This window comes from Zootoca vivipara, chromosome 6 (genome assembly GCF_965207765.1).
Source record: "Zootoca vivipara chromosome 6, rZooViv2.hap1.1, whole genome shotgun sequence".
NCBI classification, from domain to species: domain Eukaryota; kingdom Metazoa; phylum Chordata; class Lepidosauria; order Squamata; family Lacertidae; genus Zootoca; species Zootoca vivipara.
In genome coordinates this window covers 38,716,600-38,736,508 of record NC_142589.1, presented here as the reverse complement: position 1 = coordinate 38,736,508, position 19,909 = coordinate 38,716,600, and the positions used below count along the sequence as shown (strand labels likewise).

Genomic DNA, 19,909 nt, shown 5'->3' with positions numbered 1-19,909 from the left:
GAACAGGCAATGACCTGGTAGTGGGTCTTGATCCAATAGTTGAAGGCTGGTGCTTTAACCTATGTGGTTTCAATGGCAGGAGCCACTGAGAAAAGGAAGGCAATTGAGACAATAAATCTCTCTGTGAAAGGAATTCAGATGGGGGCATGTGTGCCTCCCCAGTCTACTGCTTGCAGCTCCTCTCCTTAGGCAGGACAGTCGCATGTTAGCGAAACCTGGATCTCATGAAAGCAACTGTGTGCAGCTTTCAGAGCAAAGGGCTATTTCTGCCCTATCAGTTGTGCCAAGATGATAACCATGTCCTTTTTTTTCCTGGTGTGTGCGTGTTTAAGGCACAGAGGCACTCTACCCCTCTGGCTTATGATTGTTTATTTTGTGGCAAGGGAAGTTACAGAAGGGGCAAAAAGGCAGTTCTGGGGTGCAAGGGCCTAGTCCCATTCTCCCCCATCCCCCTCGGGGTTGTCGTCCCGTGGTGGCTCCTGGAACTGGATATTTGCCAGCATGTCCCGCATGGCTGCCATCAGTCTGTTCACACCCTGGTTCAGATTCTGTCCTGCGCCCGGCTCTTCCTCTCCACCAGCTCTGACTTCTCCCTGAAACATAGCACAGGGCAAGGAGTTAAACAAGGCAGCTTGACTGGAAGTGGTGCTGGGTATTGAAGGAAAACCAGCCCAGTCTTTGGGGTCCTCAGAAGAAATGCTAGAAAGAAGCTCATCTCAGTCTCTTTGCTGAAAATTCTCCACCTCCCACCTCTTCTGCTCCTTATAAATACTATACACTTGGGGAGGATGGCCTGGACACTCCAGTCTTCTCAGGGGGAGAACCTGGCAGACTGCATTTGTAGAAGCATACTAGATGGGCTGATGTGAGTTGGATCAAGCAAAAGGGGGACCATCTAGTCCAGCCTCCTGTTCTCACAGTTGCCAACTTGGTGCCCATTATGGGAAACCTGCAGGCAGGACCCAAGTGCAAGAGCACTCTCCCTTCCTGCCGTTCCCAGCATCTAGTACTCAGAAGCATGCAGCCACCTGCATGTCTGCCTTACCTAGGCCAGTCATTTCACACTCCACATACCTGCAAGTTGAAGTTTGGCAAGAGTGAGCGAAAGAAGAGAGATAAAGTGCTTTCATTGGCTGGATGGGTTGCCCTGGAAAAAAAGAGAGAAAGTCTGGTCACAAATGGACCTCCTCCTCCTCTTTCCTAGGAGAGGGGTACGTCATGGCACTTCATGAGCCAGGGAGCGTGCAATTTTGGACTACTATCCAGAAAGACAGTCTGGTGTAACGGATCTTAGTGCTGGACTAAGATAAGGAAGACTCTGGTTCCAATCCCCACTCAGCTATGAAACTCACTGGGTAAACTTCGACCAATCGCAGGGGCAAGGGGCAGATTTTATGTCATCTTAACTGCTTGGAGGAACGGTGGGATACAAAAGGCAATGCACAAAGAATAAATATTTGGCCCACTGCGTGGGAAGGACAAAGAAACATGGGGGAGGGAGGGTGGGTCTTTGATGCACTGAGGAGGAGGTTGACCACAGCTTATGAGCAAAGCATGTACTCTGCAGGCAAAAGGTCCCAGTTCCATCCCTGTTATCTCCAATAGGAGGCGATGGGGAAGAACATTCTCTACCTGATTCCCCGGAGCACCTCTGCTACTCAGACAAGACAATAATGAGCGTGATGGGCAGGCAGGCTGGCCTGGTGTCCATTGGGACTAGAAAGCAGGGAGACCAAGAGGAGCCAGAGTTAAGTGAGAGGTGGACCCAACTAATTCTAGCTTTCTAGTTTTGTTCCCATCCTTCTCCTTGCTGAGTTCTACAAGAGCAGCATTGAGGCTGAGGAGGAGGAAGCTGACAGGCAGTGACACTTGCTAGGCTGGTTGTAAGTAAATGGGGGAGTTTACTGAGGGAAGACTGAGAGTGGTGGAGCAGTGCCCTATTTGCCCTAATGGACCAGCTTCCATTGCCTGTATAAAAACTCGTAAACACAATGCATGTTTAAAAGATTCAGAGAACTGGACCACTTCTGGTCCTTACTGGGTTTTTTTGTCTACCCCAGGCTGACACAGACCTAAGTAAATATCCAAACTACTGAAATAGATGGAGGTGTGTGGGAAGCAGCAACAGGCGGTACCTTTCTGGCCTTGTGTACGAAACAATGGAGTCCAGAGGCGGCAGGGGGTCAAACCCCATTATCGGCTGGGAGGTCACTTCCTTGGGAGAGGGAAGGAAATGGAATCCAGGTCAGAAGTCATCACCATCTTTGTATTTAGTTGTAGCAATTTTACCCTGCTTTTCAGCGAATAGGCTCCTAGAACAGCTTACAGAAGAGCAGTAACTAACAAGACAATCGTTGTCAGTAGGCTTCCTGTCTAAAATACATGTCCCCAAAGGGAAAAGAGAAGTAAATTCAGGCACCCCTTCTTAAAATTACAATATTTGTTCCCACAATGGCCAGCTTGAGTGGAAACAGTTCAGGGAGAGGCGCCTGATGTAAGTGATCTCTGGGCAGAGCCGATGGAGTGGCCCTGCTTTGCTTCCCTCCCTTTGCTGCTACCTACTGGATTACTTATAAAGTGCCAAATATGCACTAGGCGCTGTACACAAAAAACGATGATAAAAAACGGGTTCCTGTCTGTAGGCTTACAATCTAGAAATATGAGACAAAAGGAGAAGAGAACTTTGTAAAAGCTGGGAGAACTGTGAAAGAAAAAATGTGGCTGCTCTGAAGGTGGTGACAGATGCAGCCCTGGGATGGCTAGCAAGGCCCCTTGCGGGTGGGAGGGGCCTACCTGGCAGTAGAGCTGTTAAGATCCCAGACATTCCCATTAAATGGTATCAGGCAACAGTGCTGGGGGAACCCTCGGCTCTCCAGCTAACAACACTGTACAGGATGGGCCATTGGCAGCTCAATGCCAGCCAGCTTCTTATGCCGAAAGAAGTGTGATATGGGAACCCAGAAAGGCCATATTGAGCAGAATCAGAAGAAGAGATACCGACAGGATATGCTCCCCATAAAAAATAGGTTTGTGAGGTGCAGCTATGCCCCTGCCCCATCCATTCTCTCACCGGAGGCAATGCTGCTGTGGCTTCCCTTATCTCCGAGAGGATCACATGGCGGTAGACATTCCTGGGAGCGTTCTGGTACCTTGCCTTTCGCCTAAGGGCCAAAAGGATTTCAGAGAAGTGGCTCTAATTTGCTATATGCATCACTCAGAGCTCTTTTCCCCAGCCACATGTCAGCAAAGGCCTCCTCTGCAGAAACACATTGGCACCTAGGGCTGCTCACAGATTGCCAGAATCCCCCAAAAGTAGCTGCATTCGGTCAGTCCAGTTAGCAGTTCTGGATAGCTTCAAAAAGGTTTCTTTCCCGAACACCCTCAAATTAGCTGGGCACATCTAAGCAGGCACCAAGCACAGCCCACTGCCCAGCTACGTCTCTCTCTCCCCCTCCTCCCACCGGCTGTTGAATACTCTCTTCTCTCAACAGGAGGGTAACAGGGTGCAGGAGTCAGCAGAATATGGCAGGGAATGCTTGGAGACAGAGCGGGAATGAATTCTGCCCGCCATCAGCCTGGAGCAGGTGCAGAGACTCACTTCTGCTCAGCCTCCTCCAACATTGGGTCCTTGGCATCCACCATCCGCAACACCTCATGCACGTTTGTTTCGAGCCAGGCCATGACAGCCGGGTCCTTCCAGAGGGAATGGGTTCTCCCAAGATAGAGGGCAACCAGCTGGTTCAGCACAGGGGGCGAACTGCAGAGGGAAAATGAGACACCTTTAAACACGGCAGCTTAAAGCACATTGCTGCCTTAGAGGTAGACTTGCTGAGGGCAACTCCTCACGGGAAGAGAAACAAGAGTAGAAGGCATCAGTTCCAATTCCTAGGCATCAAGGCTGATGAAGACAGTGGAGCTGAGCCACCCAATAAGGCATTTTCACTTTTAGCAGAGCACAACACATTACACTTTTATTCTGCCCTTGTCCTGGGGAAAAGGGTCAGAGGCAGAGTCATCCTTATGCCCATTCCATAGACTGTGACCTGCCCCTCCGACACTGTGGCAACAACAGACCAGACAGTCTTGAAACAGAAACCTTCCCAGCCTCTTTGCTGTAGAGATCCCTTGAAGCTTGCTGAAAGCATTAGAAGAAGCTTCTGCTCTCCTGCTTACTCCAATCAGCCCCAGAAATTGACAACACAAGCACCCAGTTTGACTTCACGTTGCTGACATGCAATCCTCTGATTCTGATGCTTCCCTTGGTATTTTGAAAAACCTCCCTCCAATCTTGCTAGTACTCAATAGGTTGCAAAATCTGAGACCCAGAAGATTCAGCTGCTGACACCATAAAACACCTCACTCCATTCCTGTAAGACTTGCATCTTCTTGGACTGCAAAGGGCATTTTCACACACTCCTTACCTTAACTGGGCATCCAGTCCGAAGAACGCATGGGATGCTACTGTGGAATCTGGCTGCACACTACAGCGATCCAACAAAGGCATAAGAACTGGAAGAGGCATGAAGAGAAAGAAATGAGAGGGAAAGACCTCCAACCCCCACAAATGCTGCTGCAAGGGTGCTCAGAATGGGTCACAATGTTGTTTCTGCAATATGGAACCTGAGCAAAAGACCCTCCACCCTCCTCACTCACCAGCTTTCATTCATAATCACAATCCTACTGCTCTGCCTCTTGTTTTTTTTATTCTTCCCACCACAGAAACAAGTTCTGAATGAAATGGACTTGCAAGGAGTGAGGTGCCATTAAAGCCACACAAGAGACCTTTTTCTGGCCCCTAATTATTATTTTTAAGGGGTTTTGTTTGAAGTCGCTGTGAAGGAGCAGAAAGGGTGTGCCTTGTCATGGGTCAACAGCCCAAACTGGACTCCCTTTGTTTGGAGCAGAAGACATTCACTGCTCAGCCATGCAAGACTGTCTTGGCAGATCTTATATCCCTTCGGAGCCTGGGGCTGGAAGGGGAAACTGGGCAGGCCCCTCCCAGGGATGAGGCAGTCGCAACATGATGAAAGGGAGGACCCATGTGCTGCTCCTGGCTAAAGCGTGACAGTGTCTTGAAGGGAAAGCGTGGGCAAAGAGGAGACAACCAGTCACAAGAAATATTGATTAAAGCAACCAAACCCCCTCTGAGGTTTAGCATTACTGCCCTCCCTGAGCCACCACTGCAGAGGGAATATGAAGGGCTTTATTCACAGCTGCGGCCTTCTGTACACCCATCTTTGAACATTTTACACAGACAGACTCACCGTTCGGGAACATGACCAGTGACTGCCGAATGAGGCTGGCAGCTCTTTCGTGGGCTTGGTTGACCTCCGACTCTGGGAGGTCTTCCTGCTGGCTCAGAAAGAAATATGCCAGAGGGACCGAGAAGGCAAAGTTTGGGAGCTGAGACAGGTTCCGATGACCCTAAAGGTGGGGGAGAGAAGAGGAAGAGAAGCTACGTAAGTATCTGGTTGACAGCTGAGCTGATTTTTAAGAAACTTGTACCCCACTTTTTGACCCTAAATGGGGCCACAAAGAAAATTACCAGTTAAATGCAACCCATTAACAGTCCATAAAACCAAACACGGAAAGCCAACAGTAACTCTAGTGGAAAATTGCATTATAAGAGTTGCTCATGAACAGGCTGCAGTCATGACCAGCTCCAGAGGAATCGGAAGCACCACAGGCTGTGGCCAGAGTGACTCACACCTAATTCTTCCGCAGGTGGTAGGGTAACCTTCTGACAACTCAGCCAGACTCTTCCGTTCTCAGCACACTTCCTGCCAGGGTCACCCACTAGCAACTCACCTCCCACTCCTGAAACATGCGTGTTAGGAAGGCGTACTCTCTTGCTCGTAGCGACAGCAAATCAATTATCAGCAGTATGCACAGCGGGTCATTCTCTGGATCAAGGCTTTGGAGATGGGAGTGGAATGCAAGGGTGGGGAGATTAAAAACCACGTGAGTCTATTGCAAAACCAACCAGCAAGAAAGTCCCTTTACCTTAAGACCAACCAGCAAATTAATCAACCCTTCTCTGTGTCTACATAAGGGAGTTAACTGCCGCCTTAAAAACTTTTAGAGAAATTAAGGGGACGTGGGTGGCGCTGTGGGTTAAACCACAGAGCCTAGGGCTTACTGATCAGAAGGTCGGCAGTTCGAATCCCCGTGACAGGGTGAGCTCCCGTTGCTCGGTCCTAGCTCCTGCCAACCTAGCAGTTTGAAAGCACGTCAAAGTGCAAGTAGATAATTAGGGACCGCTACAGCGGGAAGGTAAACAGCGTTTCTGTGTACTGCTCTGGTTCGCCAGAAGCAGTTTTGTCATACTGGCCACATGACTCAGAAGCTGTATGCCGGCTTCCTCAGCCAATAACACGAGATGAGCGCTGCAACCCCAGAGTCGGTCGCGACTGGACCTAATGGTGTTTACCTTATGTAAACACACTCCTGCTCAGAGTAGAGGTGGGAAACAGGTGTGCTGGTTAGTCCTCCCACCAAGTCTAAAAGACAGACCAGAGTCCTAAAGCTGCCTTATAAGAACCAGTAGTTACCTCAGAATAAGTTTGCAGAACTCCAGGGCGGTGCGAGGACAACCTCTCCTCTCTAGGAAAATCATATGCTTGAACAGAGCCAGGTAGAAGGCTCTGAGAGGCACAGCAAAAAAAGCAAAGATTAATGATTAACAATATAACAACAACAATTCAGTCTGAGCATGGAAAAGGGCATAAACAGAGGCCCAGTAATGCAACTTGAAACAGATTCAACAGGCTTGATCAGCCATGAAGGGCAACACATTCTGGTTCGACTCCTTTCCTGGCTTCTGCAAAATTCATCTACTGTATATTTAGAGTGAGAAGTCCTGACTGAGCAAGCAAATTCTCATTTGGCACTGTCAATGGGACTCTTACCTGTTCTCTGGCCTCCGGTAGTCCAGTCTGCAGGTCCCGCTGGTGAGGCTGAACATTGGGTGAAAGGCGCACTCCAGGGTGTAGAGGGCTCTTTCTGCAAAAGAGGCATCAAGAGTGGGGCATGGCTGAGTCACCTTCTTTCATGTACTGATGATATTCTTCAAAAACAAGGCGAGGTATTAAATTTTAATACTTTAAGCCCATATGGCTTGGGTGCAGGATACCTGAAGGACTACTTCCTCCCTACCAACTTGCATGCTGCCTAAGATCATCATAACTTAAGAAAAGCCTGCTGGATCAGACTGATGGCCCATCTAGTCCAGCATCCTGTTCTCACAGTGGCCAGCCTATGGGAAATCAGCAAACAGGACTCAAGTACAAGAGCAGTCCCCACTTTTGTGGTTTTCTGCAACTGCCATTCAGCTGTGGTAGACAGGCCTTCCTCCATGTCTAGCCCAGACATAACAATATTGTGGATTTTTAATGATACTGTGATTTTAACTGTTGCAAGCTGCCTGAGTGATGCAAATGCATTTGAAGTATTAGAACAGAAATCTAATGTATACACTATGCATTATAAACAAACTATGCAATACAGATTTAATAACACACAGTAAGAAAGCAAGTTATAGTGTAATAATAATAATAATAATAATAATAATAATAATAATAATTTATTCTTTGTACCCCAGCCACTCTGGGCGGCTTTCAACAAAGATTTAAAATACATTAAAATGTCACACATTAAAAACTTCCCTGAACAGAGCTGCCTTCAGATGTCTTCTAAATGTCAGGTAGTTATTTATCTCTTTGACTTCTGATTGGAGGGCGTTCCACAGGGCGGGTGCCACTACCGAGAAGGCCCTCTGCCTGGTTCTGTTGGTTTTTGCTGTTGTGGGTAGCCACAAGAGCAATCCCACTCTGGTCCAAGCTACCTAGGAAATTAGGGGGGGGGTTCCCTCCTGTAGCACTAGAGCAGGGGTAGCTAATATGATGCCACCTGGATGTTGTAGGCTGCAACTCCCATCATCTCTGACCATTTGTGATGCTGGGAGTTGTGAATCAATAACATCTGGAGGATGCTATATTGGTTACCCCTATCCTGGAGTTCCTTTTTTTAAAAATATTGTTATCCCATTTCTCAGTCAAATCAGCATTAAACCCAGCTCCCACTAAATGCTAGAAATACTTAAAAAAAAGTATTCTACTGTTGTCCAAATGGCTAGAGTGGGACAATGATGAACTGAAAGGGGTCTTCATAGATGATGTGCCACAACTGAGAAGGCCCTGTTCCCTTCAAGACTGATTCCAAAGAGGAAGTGGAAGGTGCTTCCTAATCCAGGTGTCCTATGAAACAGTTGCATCCTAGGGGGTGAAGAGCAATGCTCTGGATTACTAGCTGGTGACACATATGTCTCCCACAATCCCCTATTCTGGAAGGCATGGCCCTCTTTAGAACACATGCATCCCTCTAGACTCCCTCCTCTGTTTTGCGGAGAACCATAATTCCAGGAGCAGCTGAAGCAACACAGCACAGCCCTCCCAGCTTCTCCTCTGGCTGCCCTCAGCTTCTTACCAACAAGGTCTCTGGCCATCTCCTGGTCCTCCTGCATCCGACAGACATCACTGAGCTGTAAGAGCGAGTCTACATGCGAAGGGTTCATCTGGAGCAAAAGCTGCAAGCAGACAGATGAAGCAAGCATTTTGAAATTTGCGACATGGCCATTTCCTTCTCTTCATATTTTATTGACCCGGAGGATGACATTTCATGAAAACAGTAGGCTACACAATAACAGGCTAGGGAACAAACAATTACTCTAAGATGTGAAACATTCAGTTCTTTGATTGCTCCGAAGTGATGTATTAAGTGAAACTGTAATGGGCTGCACTTCACCTTGAATGAACTCCCAAATCACAACCTCAACCTGCTCCCATCCCGATCACAATTAGCTGGAAAATAACAGGATCACCTAGCTCTAGTTGTGGGGTATCTGTCTGACCACTTGTAGGCCACAGAATGCTGAACTCAGCAGACATTTGGTCTGACCATGACCCACTGTGCCAAGGCTTGCATTGCGACAACTGAGAGTGTCATCTGAATTTGCAAAGCTGCAGCTTCTAACTGCTGCCTTCTGTTTTGCCCCAAGCCAAAGACGCCCATCAAGCATAGATCCCATGCCCAAGCAATGAGTGGTGAGAGTGCAAAGCGTGAGTCTTCCCCAGACAAAGGGTCTTCTATCTAGAAAACAGAACAGTGAAGTTTCAAAGAGCCGTGTATGCCCTCATTGAGGAAGGGGAAGGGGGGGAGGCTGGGGGCTCTCTAAGCTCAATGTCCTGATTATGCTAATATTAGGCCAAGAATGATTTGCGTGCTTTGTGTGTGCCATCAAAGTTGTTGCCCAACTTAATTCATCAGGATATGGTCGGAAAAGCCTCAAAGCAGAGCCTGTTCTGCTACAGTACCAAGAGAAATTAGGCACTCCTTTCTTCAAAGCTGGAAAACGAAGTTTAAAAATAGTGCATCTGCCTATTCAAATCTTGCTTGTTAGAATCCACTCAGTGCTCTCTTTGCTCACCCCCACCTTCTGTCCCAGGCACGAGGGGCGTCCTCAGCTTGCTTTCTAGATGAGTTAATCCAGGTCAACAACAATGGCTGCAAGCCCAATGTGGAAATCGAAGTTCCTTTATGACAGGCAGGGCAACTTTTGTGCTGCAGGAGAGACTTGTTCCACATCAGAGTTCTGCTCCATAGAGTAACAGAACAGACTGCCTCTTCCCGAACCAATGACTTCAAGTTACAAGAAAGGAGATTGAGACTGAACACCAGCAAGAACTTTCTGACAGTAAGAGCTGTTCGACAGCGCAGCAGACTCCCTTGGGAGGTGTAGACTCTCCTTCATTGGAGGTGTTTAAGCAGAGGTTGGATGACCATCTGTCATGAATGCTTTAGCTGAGATTCCTGCATTGCAGAGGGCTGGACTAGATAACCCTTGGGGGTTCGTTCCAACTCTATGATTCCCCACAGGACCAGGAGTACAGACCAAAGCGTCAACAAACATAATTATATCGCAATATCACAAAAGTGATTTTTGAATTTTCAGAAAGAGAGATACAAAGGAAGAACTTCCAGTTACCCTCCCACAAAATACAGAGTCAGCCTTTGGAATTCACTGCCTCAGGATGTTGTGATGCTACCAATATAGCTTGCTTTTGGAAAAGGCTTGGGTGGAAACATCAGTCACTAGTAGCAAAATCTTCCAAGACACAAAAACATGGCAGCAGATAATGCTTTAGAAACCCACCACCACCAAGGGTCTCTTTAGTCACTGAACCCTTCAGTCCAAATCTTACAAACATTGTGCATAAGATCTGGGCAAAAGGATGCAGGATCTGTGACTATGCTATGTACTGTGAAGGACTAGAGCCCAGAATGCAACAGGGTTTGCTGTCTTTTGTCATAGATCTCCATGTAATAACAAACTCATTGTCCTGTACTCCGAAGGCCAAACTAGACATTTGTCATGCAGTTTGTTTTCTGCTGTGTTTGAGTTTAAAAACAGAAGGGGAAGGAGCCTTCTTAACCATTTCCCCCTGCCACATTCGCAACCAGAATTGCTCACCCACCTATGCCTACGATTCAATTATTCTGTTTGCTGATGGGGAATACCAAAGGAAGCTCCCCTTCAGGTTGTGCAGGGAGAGGAGAAATTCCGATCATGACTGTGGCTATGGGGCAAAGGGATACAATCTGACTTGGCTCCCTGCCCCTGCAAGCCATGGCAAACTACGTGAGCAAAGACACATCTCATTTGGTCCCAAGACATGGCACTTCTTGCCCATGCTGGCTGCAACCACTTTTTCCAGCTGTCCACCTCTGACCACCAGAGTGTAAGGACATCACAGTATACATGCCCTGCTTGTGAACCTCTTACAGTGGCCACTGCCAGTCTTGGATCAGAGCAATTCCACAGATGGAATGCTGAGCTACCTGGACCATTGCTCTGACACAGGAAGGTCCTTCTTGTAAAACATTCAACACGCCTGATACAATACAGGTTAGTAGACTGCTGGATATTCAGAGACCAGGTACTGGCAACAGAAAAAACGGCTGCCATTCTTACAGGTGGGTTCTGATCATCGCAGCAGGGCCTTGTCTGACTGAGAACCTACCACTAGATTGTTTGGATCCATGGACTCCACGGCATCCAAGAACTTGAACTGCACCTGCTGGTATTCTCGATGGTGCTCAAATGCAAAGTGTTGTACCCCTCGCTTTGTTTCTAGCAGCGCCATGGATATGCCTAGGCAGAATTGGGGATGGGAAGGGGAGAGAAAGAGGGCTGTTAATGCACGATGCAATATATTTACAGCACCTAAGGGAGCATGCCCAACCCAAACTTAACTAGTTCTGTTAGTTGACTCCCTAAAGCAGGCATCCCCGAACTTCGGTCCTCCAGATGTTTTGGACTACAATTCCCATCATCCCTGACCACTGGTCCTCTTAGCTAGGGATCATGGGAGTTGTAGGCCAAAACATCTGGAGGGCCGCAGTTTGGGGGTGCCTGCCCTAAAGCAAGTGTGGGAAACCTTTAGATGAGCCTTTCTCAACCTCGGGTCCCCAAATGTTGTTGGACTTCAACTCTCATCATTGCTGACCACTGCTCCCATTAGCTAGGGGGAGTTGGAGTCCAACAACATCTGAGAATCCAAGGTTTAGGAAGGCTGCTCTGGATGTTGCTGAACCACAACTCCCACCATTCCTGGCTACTGGCCATGCTTGCTGGGGCTGATGGGAGTGGTAGTTCAGCAACACCTAGGAGGTCAAAGATTCCCTGCCCTTGTGCCAAAGCAAGGATTCTTGCTTTCTCCAGGCTTAAAAACAAATTGAGGCTCCAAACAAGCACACAGGCAAAGAAGTGTGGGCAGTCAGGGTTATAGATACTTGGGTAAGGAGATAAATTTTCCTTTCCAACATCTTCCAGAAAGCTAGACTGTGCAATGACTCCAGGCACAGAGGAAGAGACCTCCTTTTGGTCACATAAAGAGAAAGGTGGATGGAGTGACATACAAACACACTGCTCCTACATGTCAGCTCAGCACACACAGTCCTACTACTTGACATGTGAAGTTGTACTTCCTCACACACTAAATAAAACAGCCTTTCTCAAATTGGCTGGGACTGATGGGAGTTGTAGTCCAAAACATCTGGAGGAAACTAAGTGGAAGGGGAAGATTGCACTAAAGTAACAGCAATGAAGATGGAATCAGCAACCAGGCATGTGTTTCCAACGCAGGTGTTTAAGCCAGTGGGAGTGCACAGAGCACCTGAGGGAAGCAGGGAAAGCCTCTCACCTGTTTTGCTATGGCGTGGCCAAGTGTTCTTGGGCACTGTCAGCCACGTGCTGCGGACATACTGGCGCTGCCTCTGCCGTGGCCTGCAGAAGAAATAGAACTTGGAGACTGAATGCAAGACCAATGAATACCACAAGGTTTACCACAATGACACAGAGAGAGACACATACACAAACAAACAAACAGAGACACTTAGGCAAAATAAAATAATAATCTGATGAAGTGTGCATGCACACGAAAGCTCATACCAAAATAAAAACTTAGTTGGTCTTTAAGGTGCTACTGAAGGAATTTTTTATTTAAAATAAAATAATAATAATAATAATAGTAATAATAATAATAATTTTTATTATTTATCCCCCGCCCATCTGGCTGGGTTTTCCCAGCCACTTTGGGTGGCTTCCAACAAAATATTAAAATACAATGTTATTTTAGCTGAACAAACTGATGGAAATTACTTTCAATATTTATTTTATTTATAAAATTTATATCCCATTCTTTAATGCAAACAATCTCAGGGTGGCCACATTCCAATAAAACAATAAAAATACACACAGTAATCCCCCACAATAAAACATTAAAAACAAAACAAAAAATACAATTTTCAATCTGCTCCATATGATGGCTCAGCATTTCATCTCCTATCCAGATTTCCAATAAGCCCTGTCTTAAGGGGCATTTATTTACCTGAGCCCTCATCTAATTTCCAGATTGGTCTTCTAGTCCACATGGCTGATGGCTTCATTTGAAGCATTCTTTTACCATGAAAGGGCTCTGTCATGTGACTGACCTGCCCTGGCTTCCTCCTGTGGTTACCTGCTTGTGTATCATAAATATAATCTGGTACCAGCCACTAATAATGAACCATATATTATAGATATTACTGTAAATTTATTATGCTATACAAATAACATAAGGGGAAAAAATGCAATCTGGTGTCTCAGAATTAGGAAGGTCAGATATTGTCTCCTTCCCACCTACCTAACTAGGAAGCCATCTTTTTCATTAGCAGATTTCTCTCTGTTTCAGCCTTTCCCCACCTGTTGCCTCCCACAACCCCCATCAGCCCCAGCCAGTACAAGCTGCTGACTGGGGCTGATGAGAACTGTAAGACAAACCAGGGCACCAGGTTAGTGAAGGTTGCTCTACACTTTCCTGTGCTCTGCCAGTAGTTGCCGCTATCTTGCTGAAGCACCAACTACAAGCACAGCACAAAAAATTATAAAATGCACCAAAAAGAAGCAAACACCCACAAGATCTCCCACGCAGAGAGGAAACATGTTTAAGTTCAACTCTGCAGGCTGCTCACACGCTCTTTGTAAACAAACCAGAGAGTCATATGTAGTGCCTCAGTAAATTCAGCTGATTAATTGATACTTGGGGAATGGCAAGGCGGTGAGGGAAAAGAAGCTCAACAGGACAGGTATTTAAGACAGCAGCACACTGCTGGCTTGTGCCTATCAGAACTGGGACCATGGCTCCTGAACCTTCAGATATCTGTCTTGGCTCCCTGCCCTCCTGAAGAAATTATAAGCTGCTTCCTGCACTTGGAACAGCAGCATAATCATGGATCAAAGTCACCACCATGTCCTCCTTCCTACCACATCAGAATGACCTACAAGTACTGGTCCGCATCCAGGCACCTCACACTTGTAGGCTGGGCTTTAAAGAGATTGCTTAGATTAGCACAAAGGGTTAAAAACTGACACTATCTCTAAGGAAACACTGAAGCTATTGTGCTGAGAAGGTCCCATTTCCCTCATCTTCAGCACTCTGTGATGTCTGAGATCTCCACAATATCCCTTGTCTCTGAGGCAGTCTAAAAGTGGAGTGTTAAGCAAGAGGCATTCAGAGTTCCTCAGCCTAAGAACTTTAAGCAAAAAGCATGTTTTTATAGGCCAACTGGCAGATGCTTTAGTCTCCCACAGGACCTAACTAAGCACATGCTTTACACTTCTAGAGTTTGAACTTACCTCTGATCACCAAGAACTGCTCGGGCCCCAAAATATCTCTTCAGCTCTGTTTCTGGATTCAAGTTCCTGGAGAAAAAATGTAATACAAATCCACCTATTTATTTCTATTAATTATATACAAAGAATAAGAAACAGGTCTGTGCCCTGAGAAGCTTACAATCTAAAATTCAGCAGCAGGTGGGGAGAGCGCTGTTGTACTCAGGTCCTGCTTCTGGGCTTCCCCTGGGCATCTGATTGGCCACTTTGAGAACTAGACAGGCCTTTTGCCTGTTACAAGAGGGCTCTTTTAATGCAACAAGGGAAGGAGCAGAAATGGAGCCAGAGGCAGCCGGGTGACAAACACCAATTTGCTTCAGTTTGCTTAGGCGTAAGTCAGGGACAGGAAACCCATTGCTCTCCAGATTGCTGGCCAATGGTCATGGATGATGGAAGTTGGAGTTCAGCAACATCTGGAGGGCCACAAATTTTCCTGTCCCTGATGAAGATGTTCTGGGAGACAGATTCAAGCTTACAGGTAGTGAGACATGGCAAAGGCCCTCCCCAAAAGATATATTCAGCAACCCCTTTGCTGAAACACCCTACCTAGCCTTACATTTCTTTCCATACCTCTTCTGAGTGTTTCACTTATCTCTACTACTGGAGGAGCAGAGGCTATATTTAAAAGGGCAGAACCAATAAGGACTACAGTAAACAAACACAGCAAGAAGCAGGGCAGCTTAATACTGTATTTTCATCTCACCACTCCTTGCGCTTTCAGTATTGCTACAAAATAGCTTCTAGACAGAAAATGCCAATACTGCCCTCTCTTGATCAAACAGTGCAAGACATCTAACACACCACTAAACTGCCAGCAATCCTACAAGCAACCGTAAACAGGGCTGGAATTCAGTTGCACTCTCTGAAATATGGTGCAGAATTCTGATCTCTTAGAATGCAACCCTCTGTTTTGATTCAAATATATTTCTGACCCCTGTTGTGGAGAAAGGTTTGAAATATGCAGGCAGGTCCACTACCCCCGCCTCCCAAGTGAAAGGAGGACTTAAGGCAGACATTTCAATGGTCAGAGTGAAAATGGTGCATCATTCATGTAATAATAAACTGAGGGAAGCTTGTCATTTGATCTGCCCTTCTACATAACGCATGCTACTTCAAAAGTTCAGCTTTCGAAAATGACAGAGATCAGATTGGAAAAAGGATACAAAAGAAGGCAGATTACCAAAGACCTTCTTTGATTTGGTTCAAATCTTAAATCTGATAGAGATTTGGAGAGTAAAACATTAGTTTGATAAACAGATCACTTTTTATTCCCATGTTCATGACAGCAGTTCAAGGATAGATGCTTTATGGATTTCCAAAGAATTGGAACCCAAAGTAAAAGAAATAGAAAAAAAATAGAAATTAATCCCAGGACATTGTCAGGCCACAATTCCCCGATAAAGAATATGCAACATGGTGCCCTCCAAATGCTGCAGACCACAGCTCCCATCAGCCCCAGATAGTATGGCCAATACTCATCGAGATGCTGGGAGCTGCAGTCCACAACATATGAAGGGTACTACCTTGGCTATAATATGCTGCCTCTTGCACGGACTTCTATTCCCCACAGCAGCAACCAGGTCCTTCTCCAGTCTCTTTAATAGTTCACAAAGCAGCAACTGGGAAAATCTAAGGTAGGTGGCAAAACATGCCTCAACTCCCAGACATGAGTTGCTCACTGACCCTGATTGTTTTCCCCATTCATCTTTGGGGAAGACAAACAGTCTGCATGCTGGAAGGTACTTTGTTGGCAAATAAAGAGCAAGCTCAAGAAACTTGGGCAAGATATCAAAACCTCCACAGCACACAGAATACATGTGGATGTGACAATATAAAACATGGACTTTATTAGGAAGATAAAGGACTTCTGTGAATGGTGTCTAAATGCAAAACAAACAGAAAAAAGAAAGCAACAAAAGCTCTAACAGCACTCTCTAAAGCAGAGGAGGAAACCTGTGACCACTGAGCATGGCCAATGGTCAGGGATGCTGAGAGCAGTAGGCCAGCAACATATGGAAGGTTGCAACTTAGCCACCTCCGTTCTAAAGCAAAAGTATTTTTGTGCAAGAATTTTGGTTTCTCCCACAAACATTCCACAAGCCACAGACTTCATTTGGTCAACTTGCTCCCAGTCCCAAGTGTCCCTAGGTTAGGAAAACGCCTTCTTAAGACTCGACCTCTTACCTGTGCTCTATGTAGAGCAAAGGCCGATGGTCCGTGACAACTGTGCTCTGGCTCTGGCAAGGTGGCCCATTGGAGTTCTCAATACTCACAAGGATGCTTTCGATGTCTTCTGCATCATCCTCATCTCCAGGGCACTGTTAAGAAACATGAAAGTTTACAAAGAAAGTTGCAATCTTCTGAGATTGAGCCCCTGATAAAGGAGCTGTCTGTAATGCCTTCCACATACCCAAACATACTGCTTTAACTTGTTGTAGCACAAGTCTCTTCACCTGCTTCTACCAATATGGTGTGGTTGTGTATCTGTCATGACATCTAGTCTCTGCTCACTACATCTAACTGGTCAGCTTTCACTGGGGCTAGAATTACGTCCCCACCACATTTTAAAGAGTTAATCCTACACAAGGGTATATAAATATTTCAAATCCCAAGGTGGCCAGGAGGGTGGGATTCATCCAGCCCTGTCTTATCCTTCCTTTATGCATTAGCCAGCCTCACTTGGCACCCCCCTCAATCTTAGTTCATATGCTAAACCCACAATCTTAGTTCATATTTACCAGAGACTCGCCAGATGCATTCTTCCTATTCTTTCTTTTCTTCTTTTTCTTTCGTGATTTGTTATTTGAAATAGGCTTTTAAAAATAAAAGTGAATGGTACAATTAAAATATATGCATTGCAGCATCAAATCAGAAGTAGAAACATAACTAAGGGATCTAGTCCTGAGAAAAACTTAAGCATTACTTCAGAATTTCTTTTTAAATAAATCATCTCTTGATTCACACATTCTAACACACAGGACACATTTGCATAGTGGCTATCCTAGGAATTAGATGCAATCATGTAACACATCAGACTCCTGAAAGTCAAGTTTGTCAGTTTATGTCACAGCAGCCTTCCTGTCCAGGAAGCAGAATCTACACAGCCTCACATTATATGCATAAGGGTTTCCCAAGGAAAGAGCACCCTGACTTTTCTAGGGATACATCTGAGGCACTCACTACTCTTTTGCACAGTTATATGTGTTACTGTCCCAGCTGCCTACAGGGTACTTGCCATCTGGTCCGGTTGCTCTGTTTCACCTCCTTCTCTCCGCCTGTCACTCTTGAGACCTTCTTTGTTCCCTGTGTCACCCTCCTCCTGCAGCCTGGAATCATCTTTGTCATCTTTAGATGCTACATCATCCTCTGCTTCTTCATTGGTTATCTGTGCAGGTAAAAATTAGTCCAGTTGAACAAACAGGACATATTCCCTAATCATTCCATGAAATAAAAGTATAGGTTGTGTTTGTTTCATTTTGCGGACTAGCAGAATTATGCAGAGATATGGATTCTTTCATTGGTGATAAAACAGGTCATGCTTTGATGGAGAAAATCACAAGTTCAATTTCTTGTAAAACACACTTTAGAAAGCAGAGCTAGGAAAGCCCTCTGGTTTGATGCTTCAGAGAGCCACTGTCACTCAGAGTCATAGCTGCCAAGTTATCCCTTTTTTAAAGGGATTTTCCCTTATGCTGAATAGGCTTCCTCGTGAGAAAAGGGAAAACTTGGCAGCTATGCTCAGAGCAGACATTACTGGGCTAGACAGACCAATGGCCTGATTCAATATATGATGGATTTCCAAGTTTATAAAACGGGGGGGGGGGGGAGAAGAGAAGAGATTAAATGGGCCCATTTCTCTCTCTCTCTCTCCCTCTCTCTTATAATATTAGAATGCAGGGCCAGTAAACAAAGCTGACCAGCAGCAGTCAAAGGAAAGTGCATTTTCATGCAATGGAGAAATTAACTTAATGTCACCACACAATATGTGCCAATAGCTCAGCTTGCTTTAAGAAAGATTAGACAACTTCATGGCACATAGAGCTTCCCAATACAAAGCCAATCCCTATAAGTACCAGATTTTGGGGTGGGGGTGGGGACTGTTGAATTCAGGTCCTACTTCTAAACTTCCCAAAAGCATTTGCTGGATCACTATGGGGAACAGGATGCTGGACTACATGACCTTAGGGCTGATCCAGTTGGGAAATTCTGATTTGCTATGACAGCTAGCAGTGGCACCTCCACATACTGAGAGAGTATTCAACTGAATACCATTTGCTGGGGTAGGGAGAAGTGCCTAACTGCTGGATCAGGCCAAAGGGCCATCTGGTCCAACATTTCTCTTTTCACGATGGCCATCCAGAGGCCTATGGGCAGCAAGCAAGTAGGACCTAAGCTCAACAGCAACTCTCTCAGCTGGCATTCAGGAGCATAAACTGCCTCCAACTGTGTAGGATAAATAAAAAGTCTGCTGCCTGCCATCACGCCCTGCTGCTTCTGAGCTTCTTGGAAACATCTATCAGGCTACTACGGGAAAGCAGCGGAAGCTGAAGCGGGTTGCGGCCCTTTGCCTCTTCTTCTCCTTCTTCCTGAGCCATTATGGCAAGCCTCCTCCCGCTTCAGGGCCACACTGGCGGCAGTTCAGCAGACCCGACCCTCACCAGCTCGAAGAGGTTGGTGACCCGACCCGCCGGCTCTTGCCGGGGCCGCCTCCTGCCGCCTCCAGCCCCCGACAACGACGGCACTTCGCCGCCTCCTCCTCCACCTCCTCCGTCCTCTTCCTCCTCCTCCTCTTCGCCTCCCACATCGAGGCCTCCCAGAGGCGACTGCCCCCGCGACTCCCCCCTCAGTCTCCTTAAGGCCCGTCGCGACATAATAGAACCGTAACACCCCGGGCAAGAGACGCCGACGGACCGGAAGCCGCCTGGAGGACCCGAAAGAGAGCAAAGGCGCTTCTTCGTGACGTGAGCGCGCCGCTGCCCGAGAGGACAACTCCGACGAGCCGGACGGCTCTGCGCATGCCTCGCTTGCCTACGCGGTCGTTATTTGGTGCTACCGGGAGCGTGCGGAATAAGTCGCGGCTGCAGAGCAAAGCCTTCGCCTCGGCCTGCGCGTGCGCAGGTCCTCGATTCCAGCTGGAATTACCGTAAGAGCGAAGGAAGAGCCTCTTGGATCCGGCCATTTGGTCCCGCATACAAGCTTTCGCAGGGCCGACCAGTTGCCTGAAGGAGACCCGCAAGCGGGACCCCAGCACCAGAGCGTTCTCCCCTCCTGTGGTCTCTAGCAACTGAAACATCGCTGGCTCCGACTACGGATAGGGAGCCTAGCCGTCGTGGCTCGTAGCCGTCGATAACCGCGCCCTCCATGAATTTGCCTAATCCTCGTATAAAGCCACCCAAGTTGGGGTGGATATTGAGATTGAGAAGAAGAAAGGAGCATCGTTCTCTTTTATCTGGGCCTTTGACTGCTTGCTTTAATATGGTTAGAACTGCCACTGTGGAAAAGATTACTGTACTCATCAACTGAAACGCAGGCAAAGTCAAACAAAACTAGACTATACACTTTCATTTGGCCTTTTATTTATTTAGTTGGCTTTCCAAAGAAACTGCCCATTAAAGCTTGGGAAATGTAGCAACATGTATA

General features: G+C 46.7%; 1 protein-coding gene across 1 annotated transcript; it reads right to left on the bottom strand.

Moving 5' to 3' along the window:
• Positions 1–352: 352 nt before the first annotated feature.
• On the bottom strand, positions 353–19,167 carry TCF25 (TCF25 ribosome quality control complex subunit). The gene is made up of 18 exons (XM_035120144.3): positions 18,928–19,167; positions 17,505–17,654; positions 17,008–17,082; positions 16,454–16,587; positions 14,234–14,299; positions 12,261–12,343; positions 11,079–11,209; positions 8,485–8,584; positions 6,909–7,002; positions 6,552–6,644; positions 5,809–5,914; positions 5,265–5,424; positions 4,422–4,509; positions 3,599–3,757; positions 3,071–3,161; positions 2,136–2,215; positions 1,075–1,147; positions 353–593 (listed from the first exon to the last, which is right to left on the bottom strand). The coding sequence occupies exons 1-18, from the start codon at positions 19,138–19,140 to the stop codon at positions 429–431; spliced, it is 2,061 nt and encodes a 686-aa protein (XP_034976035.1). The 5' UTR covers positions 19,141–19,167; the 3' UTR covers positions 353–428.
• Between the last annotated feature and the right edge of the window lie 742 nt (positions 19,168–19,909).

Bases quoted from the DNA above. Each gene is read 5' to 3' on its own strand.
- TCF25 (XM_035120144.3), bottom strand. From the start codon at position 19,140: ATGTCGCGACGGGCCTTAAGGAGACTGAGGGGGGAGTCGCGGGGGCAG. The intron at 8,585-11,078 runs GTAGGTTCTCAG...GTCTGCTTGCAG, and splicing joins TGGATCCAAACAATCTAGTG to CTTTTGCTCCAGATGAACCC. The intron at 594-1,074 runs GTATGTGGAGTG...GCTATGTTTCAG, and splicing joins TGCCAAACTTCAACTTGCAG to GGAGAAGTCAGAGCTGGTGG.